This window comes from Episyrphus balteatus, chromosome 4 (assembly GCF_945859705.1).
Source record: "Episyrphus balteatus chromosome 4, idEpiBalt1.1, whole genome shotgun sequence".
Taxonomy (NCBI): Eukaryota; Metazoa; Arthropoda; class Insecta; order Diptera; family Syrphidae; genus Episyrphus; species Episyrphus balteatus.
Window position 1 is genome coordinate 75,443,244 of NC_079137.1, and position 24,586 is coordinate 75,467,829.

A 24,586-nucleotide genomic window follows, 5' to 3' on the forward strand; every position below is an offset into this window, starting at 1 on the left:
GGACCTGAGCATTTCTTCACATTTATAGGACCTGATCTAAAATTACAACGCAGTCCTAAGAATTAATTCGTATAAAAGTGGTCTAACTGTCATTTTGACAATATTTTGATGTTTTAATTATATTATTTTGATAATTCAGCAAATTAAACAAAAGAAAATAGACAAAAAACGTTTAAATTTAGTGATATCACCATTCAGCAAATAATTTTAAAAAATTATAATGACGCAAGAAGACCTAACAAGAAAAAATGCAAATAAAAAAAAGTTAAAATTCAAGATCCAAGTTCTATCAAGAAGTGTCACCATCAAAAATGGGATGTCATGATCTATTAATTATGACGATCGCCTGCCGGAAGAAGAATTATATTAAGTTAAGAAATAAAAAAAGATAGTTTGCGTTTAAGACGTTTGTACTTATATATATCAATAAAAATTACAGTTTTTAAAAGCGCAGTCTTTTTTTGTGTCATTATGTCTCATAGAAGTCATTGTTGTGAGTCGGGTTATTAACTATAACTTGAAGAAATAAAAGGCTCCGACTTTTTTGTTTAAAAAGTCTACCCACAACTTTTTGAATTTGTTTAAAAAGTCTACCCACAACTTTTTGAATTGCGGGATAGATGTCATTTTCCAGCTGTGCATCAAAAATTAAATCCATTTTCTTCAAAAAAAAAAAAAATATATAAAAGGCACAATTTCTATAAAAATGCCAAAATCAGAATAAAAATCAATAAAAGCAAAAAGTATCTATTTGAAAAGTCACCAAATCTCGTAACTGCTAATTAAATTTTGAAATAAATACAAAAAATTCAACCAAATCGTCGCTAGACTGTCGATTTTTAGGTTCTAACTTTTAAGAAGTCCTAAGTAAAAATCGGTACCAATTTGACAGTACTAGGCCTTAGTACTCGTGTGAAGAAATCACTTGGTACCGATTTGAGTCCTAACGATTGGTATAATAACAAAATACTAGCAGATTTTGAGTCCTAAATTGACAGTTCTAGGGCTTAGTACTTGAGTGAAGAAATGAGTTGATACCGATTTGAGTACTAACTTTAGGACTAAGACCGGTTCTAGCGCTAGGACTCTGTGAAGAAATTGGCCGTAAAAAATAGTAACTCCGAATGAGTTAAATCGAGCTAACCTCGGAGCTGAGTCTATTTTAGGGCGATTTTGTTCACTAGAAGTTAAACATAACTTGGGGATTTTTATCTTCAACTTCTGAATTTGGATTTGTTCACTGAAAGTTGACGTTTTCAACTTTTGATTTTAAACTTGAGAGTTTATAAACTTCCAGTTTTCTCAACTTCCAGAAAAAGTGAAGTTTGCCGACCAAACTTGTGAGTTTGCTTCAGATTTTAATTTTTTAATTTTTCTGTCAAAATTTTGTTGGCAGTTTTTGCGTTAACGCATTAATAAGCAAAAAAAAGAGAAAACAAAAATAATTTACAATTAAATAGAGAGTTGCATTTTATATTTTCATATGTATTTTATTAAAACCTTTAAACCTAAACATGTCAACAAAAAAAATACATTTTTTAAGTGAAATGGTTCTTCTTCTGTTTTTTTTTTTTTGTTAAAAATTTCTGCTGGTACCACTCTAGAATTTGTATCCCGAAACAGATTTTAGTTGGATTTTAAATTCTTGAAAAACGGTGCACATGCACATACAATCGATTCGTTGCTAATAATAAATAAGAACAGACATTCTGAACACCAATTAAAACACAAGAACTAATAAAATTTTATCAGATGACGTAAAACATTCAAAATATGATTGGAAGATGTCACTATTTTTGTTTATTGTCGCAAATATCCCAGGGATATTTTAAAAACTAAAAGTTAGCCAACTTTTGTTTTGTAAACTTAAGAGTTAAGAAAAAAATAGTGAACAAAACAGATTCTCAACTTTTGTTTTAACTCTCAAGTTAAAGTCAACTCTCAAGTTTGTCAACTTGAGAGTTTGCCTCAAGTTGAGCAATAGTGAACAAAATGGCCCTTAATGACCTGGATACAAATCTTTATGAAAAGTCAAAACTATTTACAGAATAAATTTATTTAATCTATATTTAAATTCTATACACATTCATGATAAATATTTTACATATTTTTTTTTATATGTATGCTTGTGTTGTTTGTTATTCGAATTTATTTAACAAAATTTTTATTAAAGAAAAAGCAAATAAAATTTTTAATTTACAATAAATAAACAAAATCTATTTTAAGCTTGATGAACTTTTTTTTTTAATTATGTATTTATTTGTCTCTTATATGAACTGAACACAATTAAAATAAACATAAATATCTACAAATAATTTTATTCATTATTTTTGGTTATAAGAAACTATTCAATACATATTACATAAAGGTACATGCTGCAATTTATTAATATATAATTATGTTTTTATTTTGTTTTATTAATAATATGTATTACTTTTTTTAGAATTCACTTGTAGATATTATTTGCGATAAAGTGTTTTTATGTATAGTGCGTAAAATTTTAATGTGAGAGTGCTATAGATAAAATAAACCATTAAGTAGATAATAGATAAATATGTCTAGAATTTATCAATTAGAATTTATCAATTAGATTAGAAAAGAAATGGAGGATTATTGTAAACAGCCTTATCGAGAATTTTTATTCGTATCGGAAAAATTCATTTGTATCATCTTAAATCGGCTGCTGCATTTTGTTCATCGACGAGCCGATGTTTATTCAAAACCACATCATTAAATTCGTACGCCGAATCACATTTTATTCCAAAATTTGAAATGTTTAATGGATATAGCTAAAAAACTTCTAATCAGATAAGTTCCCATTTTAATATTTTTTTTGTTGCATATTTTTAGGCATTGTACACCGAACTTATATCGATAATGTAGTGCTGATCTTTAAATTTTTTTCTTTGAATAATTCAATAATTGTAAGAATTACATACATATCGTCGGTCTCATAAGGAAACCTCGTAACTCCACTTTTTTTCAGAAATGACTTTCATTAGAAAATATGTCAGCGGAGCAACCCAGAAAATTTGGAGTCATTCCAAAAACTCTAAATAGACTTAAATTCAAATTTTGCACAGCGCGTTTCTTCACAAATACTCTGTTGTTTGTTTACTCTTTCGTCTCTTCTTTCGTTTCCTTATGAGACCGACGATATGTAGTTGTGAACGGAGTCCTTGGACTTTCATTCTCGTACCAATTAAATTGCACATTTTATTTATATTTATAGTCTCTTAAAACTTGGTTAACTTATTGAACTTTGTTATTTTTTTTATAATTATTTACGATTCTCGTCTAGTAACCTAACGAGAAAAATCAGCATTCCTTCACAACAGTTGAATTACAAAAATAGTCTCTTCAAATTAATTCGTTGAATTGACAAACAATTTGAAAACGAAGAATCCAATCGTTTTCATTTTAAAAAAGTATAGCCAGTTTCACACTCAATAGATGGTAAGGCAGTGCATATTCTATGATAGAAAGTGCCACTTAATGCTTAGGATATTGGCCATTACAGTACCACTAACTTGATTGTGAAATAAGTCGTAAGGATCAATTTCATATACTAGTGGTAAAATATTAAGGCAGTGCATTTTTTAACGAACTCAATTTTTTAATATTACCCACTTTAGTATCACGGGAATAAATGACTCCTTCCCTATACCTTCATTATACGTCTCAAACACTTCGGTCCAAATTGAATAAAAATAATTTAACTAACATGTTGAATTTGAATGCTAAGACCTTGACAATTTCAATATTCAATAATGAAAACTCGTACGATCATATTTACAAGATTCATGATAAACTAAATGGCAGAATTTTTTTTGTTAAATGATGAGGTAGATGGATTCTTTTTACACCATTTACATAATTTATGGAAAAACTAAAAGCAAAAAATCTATTTGTTGGGCCAATTTCAATTTTGTTTGTATGTTTGTGTGTTTAAAACCAATTAAAACAAATTATAATTTTTTTATTTTCTTATTATTTATCAGTATCGTTCTTTATTTGATATAATTATCCTTAAAATTAAGATATGGACAATATAATAATTATTTTTTTTTTGTTTTATATTTTAAATTTATTTTATTTATATTTTAAATACAATAAAAAAGAAATACATACATGTTGTTGATTTTTTTTATTTAACTTTTTTTATGTAAGTAAGTAAATATGTAAAAAATCATTTTGAATGAGAAAAAAACATAATAATCAAAAATATTAAGGAAACAAATTTTTAAAGCTGTCTTTTTTATTTTTTAAATAATTTACATTTGTTTCATCTCAAAAATTTTAACAATATATAAAAAAAAGGAAAACAAAAATAAAAACAAGAAAACAGAATGTATTTAACAAAGAGAAAAAACAAAAACAATGTAAAAAAAAGGCTCGACAAGTGGAATATATCAGTTTACAATTCAGTTTCATTCGTGTTTTTTTGTTTTATATTAACTTTAAGCTATGGTTTCTTAGAAAAACATTTTCACCAAAAAAACGGTCATAATTTAGATTCTGAAAAAAATGTGTTACAATAAAATCAATTGAGATATTGAATTTGATTGAAAACCAGTCTTATTGAATTTTGTTGAAGTGATTTTGGTCAACACTAAAAACGACTGCATTTTTTGAAAGAACATTTTTCTAAAAAACTTTAGCCCTCAGAATAATTTTTTAATGTTAATTTTAATGATGTTAAGTATTTTTTTTGTTTAATGATTTATACTTAAAAATATAATTTTATTTTTCAATTTATTTTTGTTTAACTTTTTGATAGGATAATGCAGGAATATATTTTATAGTTTTATTTTGTTTTTTTCTTTTTTATGCGAACATTTACATCAATCGATTTTTTTTTTTTATTTTTCATAATAATTACAATTAAATAACTACATTACTAAATATTGTTTTTTGCATTTAAATCATTTCTATATATAAACTTTTTTTTATTCTTAATAATTTGTTAAATTTTATTTTTTAATTTTAACGTGATGATTTATTGCTGATGGTTTATTAAGAAGTTGTTCGATTGTAAACTGGAAACAATTTAAGAAAAAAAAATTTCGGAAACACTCCGATGCCGTCGGGGCTCAATAATTCCTAAGATTAATTGTTGCTTAACAATATTTGGTATAGAACTCAATTGAATATCGTGAGACCGTTGCTACCAGCAGAAAGAAAGGCCAAACAAGTCGACCCTAGTCTTGGTTTTGTGGTGGTATATACACTACAAAGTCGTCGGAATCAGTTCAAGACGATGGAGCTTAAAAACGATCTGTGTCGAGCTATAGGAAAAGTAAAAGCAGTTTAATTTCGTTAAGCTGAGTGAGGAAAAGGCTCGTGAAAGAGAGCACTGTAGCCGGTTGCAAAGCCGGATTTTTCAAAAACAGTCAGAGTAAAACGATTTCCACATTAAGAAATGTGGAACAATGTTATCTTTTTCGTGGAATTTATGTGTAAGATTTATGTAGGCGAAAAATATCCAAGAAAAGACTAAGCTCTGAATGCATCTTACGGATTTCTCCCAAAACTGAAAGTGTGATGGGGATGCTTCTCTGGAGATAAAAAATGTAGAATAGTCTTCAACCAAAGATTACCTACAGGTTTTGGAAAATTTATTAGATCCCTCTGCGATGCAGCTTTTTGGCGGCACTTACAGATTCGTTTTCCACAATGCTCCTTGCGTTTTTCTTATTTCTTTTAAACTTAAAAGTACTTCGTTCGAAAATAAATTCGATGCATTAAATTGCCCTTTCTAGAGTTCAGGTCTCAATCCAATTGAGAATATCTGGTCGGTTATGAAATTTAACATTGCGAAGAAGCGTCCAGTAAATTGAAGAATTGAATTTAACATAAAAAAAATACTTTTTCGGACACGATACCTGCTTCCATATGGAAAAACCTCTCTCAGTCAATTTCTCGGAGTTTTTATTCTTATGAATTTAAATCCATAAGGGATTCATGAAAGCAAAAAAAAAGTAACGAAACGAAATTACCCTCGAGAATCTCGACATGGCTCATTTCTACGGAAAAGAATTTTTACAGAGTCTGATCATTGATCATACATCTGACACTTAAGGAAATTACAAACAAATAATCTTGAAAAAAACGCATTTTTATCTCTCAAAAAAACAACTTCAATGCAACCGAATCAGCTCAATCGAAAATAATATTCAATAATAATTCCTTGTATGAGATAATTTAAAATATATATAATAATAATAATATATAGATATCTATTTTCTTTTTTTTCAAAATAAATATCTAACTTATTTTTTAATATTAATATTTTTTTTACGTGTATATATATATTCAATTTTTTTGTTTAATGTTTTGCTTCCTATTTTCAAAATGAAATTTTAAGTTAACAATTTTTTTTTTAGTTTTGTTTGTTTTTTTTTTGCTATGTAACACTTTTATTTTTAATGCAAACGAAATTTACATACAACATTTTTGTTTTGTTTTTTTATTTTACTAAATTTTTAAGTATTAAATTTTGTTGTTATTTTTTTATATAATTTTCATATAAATTTATTTTTTTCTTCCAATTTTTTGTTTTATTATTAATTTTTCAATTATTATCTATTGCTTTTGTGTCAGGTTTGGTGTATTTGTTTTTTATGTTTATGCCATAAGGGTCACTTTGCAAAATGTTTTTTTTTTTTTTTAATACAAACTTTTTAATGTTTTGTGTTTTTTTGTGTTTATATTTTTTTGTTAATGGAAGTCCTCAATTTTTGAGCGTTTTGCCATTGTTTCTTGGTAATATTTGGCTTTTCAATCAGTGGTGTTTTTGGTGGAAAACAAACAAAAAATAGACATGAAGTATGAATATTTTTAAAAGAAATAAACAATATTTTAATTTTCCTCTTTTTTAAGTGGCACTTTTTATGTTTAAAGATGATTTTTTTAAATTTTGTTTTCAAAACATTTACCCGGAAAAATAAAATTAAAAATTACAAGGAATACAAAAAAATAAATGGAATTGATTAAAAAAAAAACAATAAATAAAAAAAACCTTAACATTTACATTTAATGTATAATATAATAATATATCAACGCGCACAAACCTGGGGTGTTATGATTAATTTTTTTTGTTTTAACTAGAAATTCTTAAAGTTTAACATTTATACTAAAAAAAGAAAACATTATTACATAATTTTTTTAAATTAAAAAAAAAAGGAAGAAGTTTTTTTTTTCTTTCGTTATAAAAAAAAACATAAAGGAAGTTGTAATGTCTTTCTCTCATTGTTATTATTTATCTGTTAGTTATTGTTGATGTTTTTTTTTTTTATTAATTTTTGTTATCACACATTGCTATCCGTACCTACGGCACCGGTAAATGAGAATGGTTGTGCATTATTTACAATGCTGGCACGATCATTTGATGTTGGTGTTGTTGTTGTTACACCGCTAAAGCCTGAATTCATTGCTGCATTACGCATTTCTTCTGCTGATGCTCTGTTTGTTTTTGAAAAAAAAAAAAATAGAAAAATATATTAAAATAAAATTTCAAAATTCTTAACTAAAAATTATAAAAAAAGAAATATTCACTACATAATTAAACAACATTCAAAATAATAATAAAAAATATATTTTGAACAACTAATTTATTAATTTAAAAATTAAAAATCATTATTGTGAATTAGAATATATTTTTGTTGCCATATCTAGCGGATTTTTCTAAGTGCAAATCAAAAACACAGGTAAAAAATTATTAAAAACCAAGAAAAACCAAAATAACAAACTTTCAAAAGTAAAATTGACAACAACAACAACAAAAACTTGCCATGCAAATATTTAAAAAACAATGATATTTTGAAGGAAATTTCTTTTGGTTGGCTACGAAGGAAACGGAGTCAGTGGCTGTATGATGGATTGTGAACGTATAGCTCGTTGTGTTGCCAAACGCTACTTGTTCCAACGATGTAAACCTACAATTAGCACACATTAGAAACCGAAAATTAAAAAAATTGTTTAAAAATTAAGTCGAACGTCTGGCAGGATGCAGAAAATGACTACGATGAATTATTTTGGAACATGAATAGTACTTGGTCTGTATGTTTGTTTGTTTGTTTTTTTTTTTTTAATTAGGATGGGTTTTTTTTTAGTAACAAAAATTAAAGTCTTTTTATGTGTTTAATATTTCAAAATGAGAGATAACGTATTATTTTTTGAAGGCCACGAACCTTAACAATACTATCTTTGAGAAAGAAAGAAGAATCAGCAAGCCAACAACATTTTACGAACGATAAACGATTATTGGGGGGGTAATTCCCTGATTTTTGAAATGAAAATCGACAAAACGATAACAGTCAACGTGACTTCTCGTTTAAATGTTTTTTCTCGCTGGCCAAAGTTCGTATGCCAAGTTGGAATTTAGAATGTTTGATTTTTTTCCTTTTTTCCGTTTACATTACTAGAATTAAAATTAATTCCATTTGTAAAAAAAATCGCAGTATTGTGAATTGCATAAGGATTTTAAAAACAACTTGTTTAGGTAGGTACATGAAAAACTTTGGGAAAAAGCAACCGTCTCGTCCCGTCTTGCAATATTGTGAATCAGGTATGAGAATTTGAAAGTCATTTCATCATTTACAAAAAGTCAAACTTGAGAGTTGAAAACAAAGTAGTGAAGAAAACAAATATTTAACATTTGCTTTAACTTTCGAGTTGAAGTCAATTTTCAATTTCGATAACTTTGAAGTTTGCTTCAAGTTCAGCAATAGTAAAGAAAAATGGCCCACTTATTTTACATTGAATTTTTTTTTCATACAAACATTGCCTATAATTTTTTTTAATTAAATTGTTTTTTAATTGCAATAATTTAATTTTTTTTAATACAAAAAAGTCCCTTCACAACCCCGCAATGAAATATTTCAATTGGATCTCCTTAAATAAATTGTTCATTAGCACATTTCAGACATTTCAACCATTATTTTTTGTTTGCGTTGGCAATGCAATGGTGATTGAAATAAATAACTAAAAACTTCGGTTAAATCGACATAAAGCATTTATCGCATCCAGAAACGAATAAATGCTCCAAATCGAAACCTATTTAGCTATCGTTTAAGCGCTACCCTTTGACGATTATTGACTTACAGAAAGCTAATTTTCAATTGTTAAAACATTATCGTCTAATAAAAAGTGATTATTGTTTTTAAATGAAGCAAAGCTATATTCGAAACCATATCGTCTGTCTATAATGAAATTACGGAATAACCTACACAGAACACTTTACTAAGTTGATTCAGAAACGTAGATGTTTAATATAAATGCACCTATAAATGAAATAGAATATGCAAGAACGACAAAGCAAGTAGGGAAGTGTAATGGTTTCTAAAATGTCGAATTATTTGAGAAACAAAACATATAGCTGATAACGAATCTGAAGTCAGAAATTCACAGGCACGTCCCTTCGAATAAATTCACCGTAATTTTTTTTTTGAAAAACTATATATGCAATCTCAAATGGTTTTCTCGTAATTTCTTCTCTCCCCAAGAATCTATTCGAATAATTAAGCTATTGCGAAAAACCGGTACCGCAATATGCCGGTCACTTTTACTTCTTAAATCAGTAAAAGGCGTTTCAGAATACATGCAGATAAACCATTTTTGTAAAAATTCTTTGTTTCAGCTTCCCAATGCTGTAGAAAAGGCGAAAATACAGTTTAAGAACAATTTTTACAGCGAAGAATGATTTCCTAACAGCGGTTTGATTCCGTATGTCCTCTCTCGAGGAAAATGTCCTCTCTTTCCTGGAAAATATTAGACCCTAAAAAACACGACGCTAGACAACAAAAGACTAAAAAAAAACAATTTTAATCAAAGGACAAGGGATAAATAATTGCAACACTACTTGAGATTTTATGTTTGAAAATTTACTCAAAGGTAGAATACAAAATGAAAATTTTCAAGCAAACCACCATCCAGCCTTTAGACTCATACTTTATTTGTATAGGCGTTTAGGCATTCAAGCATTCTAAAATGTATAAAAGAATAAAAGTGATTTTTGATTGCGAAATTAATGTTAAAACTATTTGCTAAGGTTTTAAAAGAATACAAAAGAAAAGAAATTTTTTAACCAACTTCAACAAAACTAATTAGTTTAATATTAGTTCAACTACAAAAAGTGTGCAACCAACAAAACAATTAAAAATGTAAGCTAAAATAAACAAACAAAAAAAAGTTATTTGCCTTTTCCACACACGCAAGTTATATGTCTTTCGTTTTAAAGGCGCGATGTATTTTTTTTTTTTATTATTAATTTCAAAATGCACTTTGGCGTTATTTTTATTATAAAATTTATAATTTTTTTGGCAGAGAGGTGATGGAGCCACTGGCGTATAACTACTATGATGACGAACTAGGCTGAGGCTGGGTGATGCAAGGTGGTGGCGGTGGTGTTGTTTAGTCGTTATTTTTCATTTTTTTTTATTAAAACTTTTTATCCGATTAATGGTATATTTTTTTTGTATTGATTTGTAGGCGCTAAACATTAAGGACACCAAACTGAAGAAAAGAAACTCAAAAAAGGATCTGGATGGAATATGGGGTCGAAGAAGAAAATGAGGAGCATGGTTGGGGCAAGGATTTTTGAGGACTCTAAAAACTTTCTGTATCGTTTTGTTGGTTCTTTTGAGCAAAAATTATCAAATATTCAAGATCTAAGATCATGTTTTTTTTTTGTTTTGTTTCTGTGATTGTTTTTTTGCTTTGAATGTTTTGTTGTTTTTGTTGAGTTTTTCAATGACACCATTTCAAAATGAATTTTTCTACAATTTCATTAATTTGGTGGGGATGCGTTTTTGTTTTGCTTTGCTTTGTTTTGTTTATATTTGTTTTGTGTTTGCTTGTTTTGTTTTTTGAAAGAGTATTTGTTTAAATGTTTTTTGTTTTGTTCAATGAAATTGGTTTAAATGATTTATGTTGGACGCCATACATCGGGATCTTCCATTAACGTAACATGTTGATCGGTGCTCATTTGCATTTGTCCACCACCAGGTGTCATTGTTGTCGGTGAAGTTGCTGCCGCAGCCATATCTTCACGTGTTCCTCTGTTTTTTGTTTGATTTAATTTTGTGTTGTTGATTTTGTTTTGTGTTAGTCAGTCAAACATTATTGTTTTTTTGTTTAGTAAGAGAAAACGTTTTGGAGTTTATTAAATTCGGGGTAGCATGAGAGAGAAAGGAAAAAGAGAAAAAAGGACAAAGAAACAGAAGTAGTAAGAGAAGAGACAAAAAAAAAACGAAAAAAAACACACATATTAGCGATAAGATTCTTCTCCATTGGTTTAATTTAAAAATTCCATAAAAATATTTTAAGCAGTTATATTTGACTCAAGTATATTTTTGAGGGATTTTTTTAAATTATTTTTTTTTTTAATTTGCGTGTAAACACACTGTGTGGTTAGAAAAAAAAAAATAGTATTTGCAAAAATTAAAATATTACTTACTTTTTACCAAGCGACATCATTCCGTAAATTGTTCCGGTACCGAAAATCAATAATCCTGGGAATAAACTTCCCAAACCGAAGCAGAAGACTAATGGAATAACGGCAAGTCTAAGAAAAAAAAGTAAGGATGTTAAAAAAAATAATTATTTTTTTTATAATTTGTTACTTACGCGCAATAACATGCCGCTCGATTCCATAAAGGTCGATTATCTGCTGTTGTAGCGAATATTTTAGCATGTTCTATAAAGAAACAACAACACGGCGCTTCCACGGCTAATATAAAGAAACCTATAAGTATCTGTACAATTCCAGCGATCAAGCAGCTAATGTTTAATGTCAAAATTCCAAGGGTGTCGTAGAAACCGAACAATATGGAAACTGTAAACACATAAGAAAAAAACATACAACATTAGTCAAAAGCTAATAACAAAGACTGATTGATATCCATCATCATCCAAAATCATCAAATTTAGTTTTAAGAGAAAAAAGGTAATCATCAACTGTTTGTTATTAAGTGATTTAGTACAAGTCTCACAGGTTTGTTCAAAATGTTCGCCTATCTATTCAAAAACGAATAAATTCTCTCTTAAATGAGACCTACTTAGGTATCGTTTATTTATTGACGATTATTGACTTACAGAAAAAAAAAAACAATTTCAATTTCGGGAGGCAAACCTCGGCCACCCGATTAAGAGGCAACTACTAGTTCACCTAGACTAATACGACTTCTAAGGATATGAAAACTTTTATTTATATGAACTGTTTTGAAAATATTGAATCAGGCATGATTTAAAATAGCTTTAAAGATTCTCAAACTGTGAAACGATTATCGTCAGGAAAAAGTCTCAAATAATACGCTGCGCCCCTTTGAACTAATCGAATTGAATTTAATTTCAAATTAAAGCAAATAAAACCCGAGGTCTTTCAAGTCAGAAATTGTAGGTTAGGTCATGCAGCCTGTTTTAAAGTTAGGAGTGTTTTTCATTTCTAACGTTCCCACAGGCTTCGGAGTGAAATGTCAAGATTTGATCCGGCAGGCCTCTAAATTTTGAAAGAAGATATTATTACCTTTATTTTGACATCACTGATTCTTTAATGTCTACATTAACAACAATTGCATCGCACCTTTTGTCTAATTTTTTCTTGTATTTCAATAATTTTAAAAATACTTTGTATCAATAAAAAAAAAAAAAAAACTATCAACAAATGGCATTAAAAACTTCAATGCCAGGAAAGTGCTTAGACCTTTGATTTGATACAAACAAAACTCCTTAAGTCGTCCACGAACACCACCAAAAACAGAATTTTAGTTAAAAACTCATGTTTAGCGCTTTTAAACTTAAAACAATCTGCATAAAAAAAAACTGCCAGGCTTTCACCCGAAAGACCTATTAATTTTGATAGCTGACAATGTCACCTTTAATTTGACGTCTTTTACGAAGTTACGAAAAGGTCTTCGCCGGGTTATATTCTTTTGGATTACTTGTGTGTAAAAAGCTAAAGAGTATGTCATTGAAGTAAGACGTGAATTTGATCGGCTCCGCACATAAAACTTTTATCCGCTTTCCTAGTACCATAGTAATAATATCTATAATTCGTTCAACGATTTTTTTTTTATTAAACATCTTGATTTATTAACTTTAGTTTAAAATCAAATACGACTTAAATAAATCATTATAAATTAAAATCGCGTGAACTGAAACAATTTTGTGCTTAGATAATTTCTTTTGTCTCTTGTCCGCAATGTCAAAAACTAAGACCGACACCACCACAACTATAACAACTGCCACAGCCGCCTCCACCACACCGTCAACTTCCACGACATCATCCACATCTTCCACCGTCTCAGTATCAAGCGCCTCTTCAACCTCTTCTTTAACCATCACCACCAGAGCCACTGCATCGACATCTGCCATGAAAAACTCCCCCGCTTCCTCCTCTGTTGCCGCCAAACAAGCTCAAGTTCAAGCAAAAACTCGCTTGCAGAAAAGTAAGCTTGAAATGAATAAAACTCCCGACCGATCTAATTTATTGTTACCAGGACCTAACAGCAACAAAAAATCGACGCCGACGTTGCTTCTTGATAATAATGAAAACTATAAACGAAACAAACAACTTCGTGATCTAGAAACAAATTTAATGGGAAATCTTTCATCTTCTTTAAAAGAACTCGAAAACAAAATAAAAACACATATAAGTGAAACGTTAACTCTCTTAAACGATCGCTTATTCCAGTGCGAGAGCGAATTAACTGAGCTTAGAAAAGAAAATGATAAAATTAGAGATCAATTAGAGGACCATCAGCGTGTGCAGCGTCTCAGTGATGTAATTGTTTGTGGATTACCAAATGAAGGGAGTGCAATCGATCTAGCAAAAAAACTTGCCGCCAAGCTAAACCATAATCTCTCTCCACATTTTGATGCATTCCGTTTAAACACACGGAACCTCAACACTAATATAAACAAACCAATATTGATCCGTCTCTCGTCTCCTGCAGAAAAAAGAAACCTACTCTCTGCTTTCCAGACAAACGGTTCTCTTACTTCTTCGCAACTATTTGATGCGAGTGGAAGTGAAAATGCAAACAATGAATCTACCAACAATCTTGACCAACGCATTTACATCAATGAAAGCCTCTCACCACTTAATAGCTCTCTATTACGACATGCTATTAAACTTCGAAGGGAGGGAATTTTGTTTTCGGCGAGAACTAAAAATGGTTATGTTTATGTACGGAAGAGCAGTGATGATACAGAGATAAAGATCGACTCTAGCACTTTTTCTACTACTAGTATTGCTACTACTATTACACCTTCTCAGTCTTAATTGGAGCAGATCATCAGTTATGATAATTTATTGTGTAAATACTTTATTATTTTTATTATTATTATTATTTTTTCTTTTTTTAATTTTTTATTTTAATATTAATTTAATTAATTTATTAGAGTTTCCTATCGCTGTAATTCTTTTTACTGTTAGTGCTTTTTATCTTAATTTCTCTTTTTTTTTGTTTTTTTCTTTCAATTTTAGTTAGTTGATATTACTTGTTTTCTATCATGTCTGTTGGTACGTTTCCCTCTGGTGGTATAAATGTTTGTACTAAATCTATGTTGAAAATATTATCTGATGCCCGGGAAGGTTTCAAGGTTTGTTGCATGAATGCGAGAAGTTTGAATTTGGATAAACTTGATTTTGTTAAGTATGTATTTGGTTCCTCGGGAATTGATGTTGTATGCATAACGGAGACATGGTTGAAGCCTGAAATTTCAAACAGTTTGTACCAACTTAATAACTACAAGTGGATTCGTAACGATAGAATCACAGCTACTTCCGGAGGAGGGGTAGCAGTTTATTGTAATGCAGGTCTCAGTACTAAAGTTATCGCCAAATCTGAAAATACTGAAATTGAGTTTCTGATTTTAGAAGTTTCTGATGGTAATATTAAATGTTTACTGGGAGTTGCGTACAATCCAAATAGAAGTTGTTCACCTGAACCTTTGTTTTCAATTCTTCGGGAATTATCGGCAAATTATGAAAACATAATTGTATGTGGAGACTTCAATACAGATTTTTTTCTCTCTGATTCTAGAGCTAATCAACTTAAGGATGAAATTGCAGCAGTTGGTCTATCTGTCGTAAACTCAAATGCTACTCGTTTTGGCCCAAATTCCAACCCAAGTCTTCTTGATTTAATGATTGTGTCAGATTTATCTAATGTTTTTTTATTTGACCAATTATCTCTTGAAGGAGTTTCTGATCATGACTTATTATATTGCGCATACAATATTGACTTCTCGAATAGCTCATCTTCATCTTCGTTTCAATATCGAGACTTTAAATCTATAAATTTTGAAGCGTTGCAAAATGATGCACTTAACTGTCCTTGGACTCTATGTTATAGCCTGCATAATGTAGATGATAAGGTCAATTTCTTTCAAAATGTGCTTCTTGAACTGTATCAACATCATGTTCCATTAAAAACAGTTTTAATAAGAAACAAAAATTGCCCTTGGTTTACATCAGAAGTGCTTAGTTCAATTAAACAACGTCGCAAATTATATTCGAAGTGGAAGCGGCACCCTACAACTGTAAACTGGGAGATTTTCTGTCGCACTCGGAACCAATCGACTTTTGTAACGCGAAGAGCTAAAAAGAGATATTTTTTCTCAAAACTAAGCCCTGGTCAAACTTCACGCAAGTTTTGGAGTAGTTTGCGTACGTTTGGGATAGGTAGAAAAGAAAAAGTGGATAGCTTTCCACATCCCAACGATCTGAACAGAGCTTTTATATCAAATAATCTGCAGACATTGAACTTTATACCTAATAACTCTTCCCAGTATGAAGATTCCACTGAATTTGATTTTGAAGTCGTATCTGATTATGAATTAGTACTGCACTTTCGTTCTCTTAGTTCCAATGCCGTTGGTGACGATGGGGTTCCGATTCGTTTTGTTAAAATGATACTACCGCAAATAATATCCACATTTTCTCATATCATTAACTTTTGTATCACAACCTCCTCGTTCCCGCAGTGTTGGAAACATGCTAAGGTAATACCTGTGCCTAAGAAAAGTAATCCTTCAACCAGTGCTGATTTCCGTCCCATCAGTATATTGCCTTGCTTATCTAAGATTTTTGAAAAAGTTCTATCAAACCAAATTTCAAACCACATACGACAGCATAACTTATTTTGCCAGGTGCAGTCTGGATTTCGGGCTGAGCACAGCTGCTCTACGGCTATGGTTAAAGTTCTAGATGATATTCGAATTGAATATGATAAGGGTTTCTTAACCCTTCTCTGTTTGCTCGATTTCACAAAAGCCTTTGATCGTGTAAATCATGGTATTCTATGTAAAAAACTTAACTTATATTTTGGTTTTAGTAGAAGATCGGTACGTCTAATTCAAGACTACTTGGAAAACCGGAGTCAAAGAGTGAAAGTTGGTGACACATTTTCTAACTCGATTAATCTGCTTGCTGGAGTTCCTCAGGGTTCGATTTTGGGTCCAATCTTATTCTGTATTTTTATTAACGATCTACCATTAGTGTGCAAAAATGTCATGTTTCATCTCTATGCAGACGATGTCCAAATTTACCTTTCTCGACCGTTTAACCTATTGGAGGACTTATCGTATAGAATGAACGAAGATTTGCAGCGGATCTATGAATGGGCTATTTGCAATGGCCTTACACTAAACCCGGCCAAATCTCAAATAATTGCCATTTCTAGACAGAAATTTGATACAATCGACCTTCCACCTATAATACTGTCGCAACACAAACTTGAGTTCGCGTCAACGGTTACAAGCCTTGGTTTCAAAATAAATTGCTCTCTTTCGGCCAACGACCATATTAACCTCGCTGTTGGCCGTATTTATGGTGCTCTTCGAAAGTTAAATATGTTTGCCGGATTAATGCCAGTCGATGCGAAATTGAGAATCAGCAAATCCTTGCTCGTTCCTATAATTGAGTATGCTTCAGTAGTTTACGCCAAGCTTGATTCCCTCGCTTTGCATAAACTGCTTGTTGCTTTTAATAGCATAATTCGCTTCATTTTTGGTTTGCAAAGGTTTGACCATGTTTCGCAATACCATCAATTGGTCCTAGGAAGCAGCTTTCAGCATTTTCTTGATGCTAGATGCTGCATTTTCTTGCATAAAATAATAAACAAAAAAACACCTTCATATTTATATGATAAGTTAAACTTTGCCCAGTCTGCTCGAACCTTGAATATTATTACCCCTTTATGTACATATCTAAATTCATCGAGATTATTTTATGTTTATGCCACCAGGTTATGGAACTCCTTACCATTGCCTTTAAAACAAGTAATAGGAATTTTAGAATTTAAAAAAGCATTGATCAACCATCTTAATTCATCTTAGCACACAAACAGTAGAAAGAATATATTAAATCTTTTTTCTTTTAATTTAAAATTGTATCTTATGTTATTATGTATGTATAAGTAAAAATTAAGCTAAATTTATTAAATTTTCAAGTCCAACTTAAGGTACTATAAAAGACTCAGTCTTATTTGTACACCATTTTGAAAAATAAAATTGAAATTGAATTGAATTTAGCTCTATGAAATGCACAATGTACTTTACTAAGCCAATCGTGCCAGGATGCGGACGGGAAGACTTATGGTTTTCGTAACTACTAATAGTCCTCTTTCACTTACAATTTGAAATTTTCTTTAGCTCGATGAGTTGAGCGTTTCTGCAGTGGTCGCCAGAATCTCCATCACTTTATAAAAAAAAAAGGATTATAGGCAAAAGTATACGTTGTGCTAACCATATTCTTCAAAGACACCTTATCTTAACCTATGCATTAAGTTCAAAATAGCTAAGTTACAAACTAAAAAAATCCGCGATTGCGTGGAAGTACATATAGTTTTCTTTAACTTTTCCCCCATTTTTTGAGATCGTATTGGTATAAACTCAAACAAACATTGCCTTTTATTTATAGGAAACTTAGGGATATAACATGAAATCAAACCAAATTGAATATCATACGTCTCAGCCCTCGTTTTTTTAAAGAAGATATGAGGACAATGTTTCTTATAAAGATTCTTTTGTACATTACAACTTTCCCTTTTATGCCTATTTCGATTGCAATAAATATGAAAAGTCTATGTGGAATTAAAACAATAATAAATAGTAGCGCACGAAACATCAATTATTGTTCAAATAACACTACATGACAAATGAGCTTTATGAATTTATAATTAGATTAAAATCTTATAGGAATATGTATCACTTTCTATCACAATTTTAACTCAATTGTGACAAGAAACTGCACTTAATTGAATTCAATTCAATTTAATAAATTGATACTAGCACACGATAGATAGATACACAAAAATAATTTGACCTGTACATCCCACATTCCATTCTGTTCATCTATAGAAATCAATAGCCTCTCAGCAAAAGCATTAAAACTCATTATCAAGCTACCTTACAAATCTATTAACATGATAAAGCTATTATAGTTCTACATATCTATATGAAGAGTACACAAAAGCATACACACTCGCACACAAACTATCATAGTTGTCACTCAATTCCACTTCATCGTTGTGAGTGGTGCCTATGATGCCTATGATGCCTGCCTGCCGATGCTGCCGGTGTGCCTAAGATAAGATTAATCAGCAGTAAACTAGAACTGAACAAGCATTAAGATGAGATGGTGAATCATTTATCTTGAAATCACAAGGTGAAGAGGAATATAGGAATGAGATGGTGAGGTGAGATAGTTTGCTTTAGATGTCAAGTAGATAGATACCGTATCATTTGCGTCTATCTCCTCATCTCCCTGCTACATATTGCAAAAAAAAAATGTTATTGGAGAAGCAAATCGAATTAGTAAATTAATTCCATTTGATAGAGTTTCACGTTTGAGCTCGCTTTTTTTTGCTTTCAATGTTTTTGTTACTTCTTTCTCTCTATCATCTATCATCTAGTATTTACAAGGTTTTATTTTTTCTTTTATGTTTTAGGTTGAAATAGAGTTTATGCGAAATCAGAGAACTCGTTTCATAATTACTCAAGCAATTGAAGCCAAGTAAGGTACTAAGTTATTTTTTCCAATTGCCGCTGCGGTTACAGTTTTGTGGACAACAATGTTGACATAAAACAAGACCTCATGAGATCCCAACATGGATTGAGTCTTCTTCTCTTACTCAACAGTTAGTTTATTTTTTTTTATATAAATTGTTGCTGTTTGTTTTTTTTTTTTTGTGATAAGAAAAATTTTAATGACTTAATTGAAGTAACTTAGAAGATAACGTCGCTTAGTCATATTTTTTTGGAAATATTTGGAAAAATCAAAAATATAAAAATATTCTGTATGAAAATAAGTCTAGTACACGTATGCTGCTTTTTTCCATGCACTCATTAAAAAGTAACATTTTAACATCAATTAGCATTTGTTGATACCATGAAATTCATATCATGTTTTCTTATCAATTTGGGGTGTTTTTTTTATAACTATGCACTTGATGATCGATGAGACCAATCATTTTTGTAAAGATATAGAAAGATGTAGTTAAGCAAAATGTATCTAATTTTTCAAGTCAATGATCCCTTTTTATTTTCTGCTTGCATTCGGACTCATGACTTATTTTTGTGTTATCTAATTTCTTGTTTTGAAAATTGACGGTTTTATCAAAAGTTTGCTTGAAAATTTTACTTAGAATTCAGAATTATAGATATAATTTTCCATGCAAATAATGTTTGTTGGTTTATTAAAACACAATAATAACTAAGTTGGTAATTAAAGATTCATCAGACATGCTATGGTTAAAAAATTTTACCTAGTTATTGGTAATATTTTGGCACAAAATAGAATGGTAAACGGTTCCAATTCCCGAAAATGGCTAAATCTTTAAGACACCATAATTAAGTCAGTAACAGAAATGTATGCACTTGGAGTTTTTGAAATCTTATATCAAATGAAAAGTTGAATAGTATTTCTTGGTGTTTCTAAATAGATATCATTTGTAAAGAATTTTCGAAGGAACTTGTTTTTGAATTTCAAATTTATTAATGGATTTTTCAGAAGTAGGTACCACACCTCCTCCCACAAAAAAATTGGCAATAAAATATTGGGAGAAAGTGCAAAATTAGGAAGTACTTCAATATCTCCAATAGTAAAGAGATTTGAACCTTGTTGAAAATGTTTAAAGATGGCTAGTCCGAACCGATTTGAAGACTTATCATGCTAATCCACCATTTAACAGCAGTAGAGAAAAATTAAAACGGATTGCATATAGAGATTTAAGAATGCAATCACAGAAGATTTTTGTTATTTTGTATGAATAAGAAGAACTTGGCTTGTATTCGTTCCATGGACTACTTTATTGTTATTCTTTATTTTGTACCTAATCTGTCGATCTCAAATGCTTTGGCATAGAAAAAGTAAGAAATTAATCGCTTTTTTTAATTATTCTTTTTCGATGATTCTGGCAACATCTCAAATAATGATGAGCAAAAGATCAATATTTTACCTAAATTGTGAAGAAAAAAACGAATACTGAAACTTTGAAAAGGTGTGTTGAAAAGTACCTACGCAGTAATTTTTGCATAAAAAACACACAACGCCTGAAAAAAACCATTTAATGTTTTTTTTTTTTGTTTTTACTTCAATTTAAGACCTTGAGCTAGTTTAAAAACACAATACATTTTTATCATGCACTTTAAAAAAAATAATTTTCAAACAAAGTCTAGCTAAAAAGATATAGTTCTCCTTCAGCAAACCAAGAACTGAAGCGAGTTCGTTCAGCGTCCCATTAACTAGCTTGTTAAGATGGTTAATCCTTACCATCGTCCAAGCTAGTAGTCGTTTACGTGGCTAAAGTAAACTATGGGTCAGCCAAATTCGGCAAACAAAAAAGTAAGGCTAATCGTAATGCTCTAGTTTAGACATTCTTTAACTTACCACGAAAAATTATAATAATTGATTTAGCCATATATCCCTTTTAAAATAATTAAAATATTTGGAGGTGGCATTTATCAATTGTCCAAACCAATAACATAGCGGCATTTTGATTTGCTTATTTGAGTACAGAAAATTTTACGCTTTACAAAAAAGGTCAAAACGATTTTTGGCTAAACCAATTAGTTCAAAAGTTTATTAAGTTCAAGATTCACCTTAAACTCGACTGACTTTCATATGTTACAACCAGAAAAACTGTTGCCCAAATTTCATGCGAAAATGTTAATTTAACGTTTAAAAGCTATTATCCAATAATTTTGGTTGAATGAAAAATAAAATTGAACAGTTAAATGAATTTTGAAATTTTGTAATAAGGCAAAAAGTGTGTGACGATATGTTCAACATCATAGCTTGTGACCCACAAATTTTACAGGATAGACGAGAGACTCTACTACGAAGAATAGTAGAGTACGAATTGTTGCAATTTACTGTTTTGAAAATTTTTCTGAAAAATTGCATCAAATTGTAATTTTTGTTAGGGTGGAAATGAGATCTCTAGAATGCGCTCTGTACTAGCAACCGCTTCTGAATTCAAGTCTTCTTAAAAGCTTAAAAGCCATTTCCACATTCATCTTGTACGGGTTCCATTTGATATTTTTTATAATCTCAAAGCATTCATACATGCAGTTTAAAAGCTCGTTATCTAAGATCCTATTGATCCCCTACCAATTTATCTTATAGGATGCTATCACTTCTTTAAAAGATGTCACTCATTCAGTAAAATATAAATACATAATTGGCACCAAAATGTCTCTGCAAAATGATTCATCTAACATTCAACTATCCTGCCAGGACATTCGCATACAAAAATAATTAATTATCTTTTTCAATGCCATACATAACATTATTCTGACCATTAGAAACATGTATGTAAGTGGGCGTGAGTTAGTATTTCCATGTCAATGTCGAAGCTTAAATGGGTTTTTTTTTTTTTTTAATACATTTTTCAACACACAATTTTTTTCCATCCAGATTGAATAAATAATCTCCAATCATATTCATCATATAAAAAAATGTGTCAACTGTGTGTATCAGTTTTGTTTCAACATATGTATATTCAAAACAACAAAATGCTGATACTAACTACACATCCCCCAGTTGTTATATGGATTATATCAAAAACAATCATCGCTTTTCACAAATGTGAACAAACTACTCAGCATCCCCCCATTAGAACAGCAGCTCTACACCCATTTTTTTTTTATTATCGATAAAGGGTTCAATGAGATGTCGATAGTAAAGAAGTTATTTAATCACATTTGTGTGTTTGTTCTATGCAAAACATGGATAACACACAACTATCAACTTCCCCTCCCCAACAACCCATCTCTGGAGAAGAGGAAAGACATTGACATTGTTAGCGCAGCAGCAAAAAAAAGTACACAGAAACAACAAACATACATCACACGAGTACGAGTTGAGTTATTTGAAGAAAATTAGAGAAGAAAAAAAAGCCTGTGCAAAAAAAGACAAAAAAGAAGAAAAACTAGAGCACTTGACCAAATTAAGATGAAGATGATGGAGCAGTTAAATCTTGTCAAACAAGTGCACAAAAAATACACAACATCTAATTCTACTTTTTTTTTGTTTGTCCAACGAGAAAAAAAAGGAAAGAAAATGAAAACAAAAAAAAAGAAACATTTTCAGAGAAGAAGAACCCCAACAACTGGATGAAGTGTGTATATAAAGAAAAAAAAAACAGCCTTCAAGAACACAACCGTGATATATACAGAAAAATAGATAATAACCGAAAAAAAAAATGGAAAAATCGATAAAGAACGAAAAAAATCCCAACTGGACAGAAATACTTTTTTTTCCCGATCAATTTTTATAACTTCCGCAATTTGGAGAATACTAAAAAGGAATTCATGAATCATAAACACTTACAGAATGCTCCAATTGTTCCTAGAATTGGTGCTCCATATCGCATAAACCAAGGAACATCAGCATTTTGACTTTGCTGCTGTTCTGTTTGACCTGGTCGGGCCAATAGAGTAGCCATTTTTTCAGCGAAAGACTGTTTGAAAATACATAATTTTAATTTATTGTTTTTTTTTTTTTGATTATTTTGATAGTTTACTTACCATTATTCTGGTGGTTTTTTTGATGAAGAGTTAAATGAATTAAATATAAATTAATTTTAAATTTTCCGAGTTCTTTTTTTTTGTAGTTTTCTTCTTTTGCAAACGACGAAACACAACGAACACGAAGGCGAAAAAAGTTTTTCTCCTGCTGTCAACGAACGACACGAACAACGATTGAAAATTTTTTTGACACATCAAATGCGCGTACGCATACAAAAAAGTTTTGTATGTATGCGTTGTAAATTTGAAATTTGTTTTTGTGTGGGTGTGTGAAAAAAGATGACATTTCTTATTTGAGCTCAAAGTAGCTCAGTTTGATTGATGACGGGAGGTTTTTTGCTCATTTTTGATGGTTTTAAGGTTAAAACGCAGTGAACATAAAAAAAAATCTTCACCAAAATGTAGGCTGGAAGAAACCTAGGCGAATATGTATATAAAACGAACATTAGCTGCGTTTCTTTGGAAATATTTATCTACTGCTTAATACTTAAAACTACTTTGAACTACTTTTGCTATACTGAAAAAGTAGTTCAAAGCAGCTTTAAGTACTAAGGAGTAGATAAATATTTCCAAAGGAACACAGCTATTGAGGGCCAGTTGAAATAGCTAACCCAACTAACATTTCAGCTTCGGTTAAGGTATTACAAAAGCTACATTTCAGCTTCTTTTAAACTTTAGTAAGGTTGTTGGGCATGGAAAAAGGAGAACGTTATACAAGTTTGACCCTCTATAAGGATTTTAAACGAAGCTTTACCGAAGCTCTACCGAAGCGTTGAGATTTGACAGATAGCTTCGGAAGAGCTTGTATAGCTCTTTAATACATGTCTTATCGAAATTAAAAAAACAACTACAAATCATGAATTTTATCTTTTGACCTGAAATTATATATATTATTCCATTAGTTTTTAGCATATCTATTAATAATAGGGGTATTCACGATTCGATGCAAATGGTTTTGTATCGTTGTAAAAGTTCAAAAGTGTAACATTTTCTTAAAATAAAACAACCAAATATACAGACTAAATTTTTTTTACACTTTTACAATTTTGCTATACCCCAACCCTATTGCAAAAATAAAATACAATGGTGCAAAATTTGTCTATTGTAGTTGTAGTAGTAGAAAACAAAATTTTGCATTTTTACACCTTTTTGTTAAGGTATAACTACATTGGCTCAAAAAGTGAAAAAGTACAAAAGTGAAAATTTTCAAATGCATTTTTGTGTAGTTTTTCGGGTTGGAAAATTAAAACTAATGATGCAGAAAGCTTATTTTTTGGTCTAAAAAACAATTTGTATACTCTTTTTCACAAAACAATTGCGCTAGCGAAAAAAAAATATTTTCACTTTTGTACTTTTTCAAAAAGTGGTGTATGTAGTTAAGCCTTTACACAGGATCGCGAATACCCCTAATAATTTTAAAAGTATATAATTTTTTTACCACACCCAGGAATCGAAATTCGTAACTACTTGGTGGCAGTCCACCACTCAACCCACTCGGCCATCCTAGTATATTCATTAATGAAATCAAAAACTTAATCAGTTCAAGTAG

At 30.2% G+C, this 24,586-nt stretch overlaps 1 protein-coding gene across 2 annotated transcripts; it reads right to left on the reverse strand.

The window, feature by feature from the left end:
- Nucleotides 1–6,570: 6,570 nt before the first annotated feature.
- LOC129918228 (calcium channel flower) lies at nt 6,571–23,224 on the reverse strand. Of its 2 annotated transcripts, none has more exons than XM_055998634.1 (5): nt 23,038–23,221; nt 22,841–22,970; nt 11,629–11,836; nt 11,459–11,566; nt 6,571–7,464 (listed from the first exon to the last, which is right to left on the reverse strand). In XM_055998634.1, exons 1-5 carry the CDS (start codon nt 23,038–23,040, stop codon nt 7,311–7,313), a joined length of 603 nt encoding a protein of 200 aa, XP_055854609.1. In that variant the 5' UTR covers nt 23,041–23,221; the 3' UTR covers nt 6,571–7,310. The 2 variants fall into 2 exon arrangements, with proteins under 2 accessions (XP_055854609.1, XP_055854610.1); XM_055998635.1 differs by lacking the exon at nt 6,571–7,464 and adding an exon at nt 10,228–11,060 and having other exon boundaries at nt 23,038–23,224.
- Between the last annotated feature and the right edge of the window lie 1,362 nt (nt 23,225–24,586).

What these genes read in the sequence shown, in the direction of transcription:
- LOC129918228 (XM_055998634.1), bottom strand. An exon ending in AGGAACAATTGGAGCATTCT is followed by an intron (nt 11,837 to 22,840) that starts GTAAGTGTTTAT and finishes ATGTGTTTACAG; the next exon opens with TTTCCATATTGTTCGGTTTC. An exon ending in CGAGCGGCATGTTATTGCGC is followed by an intron (nt 11,567 to 11,628) that starts GTAAGTAACAAA and finishes TTTTTTTCTTAG; the next exon opens with ACTTGCCGTTATTCCATTAG.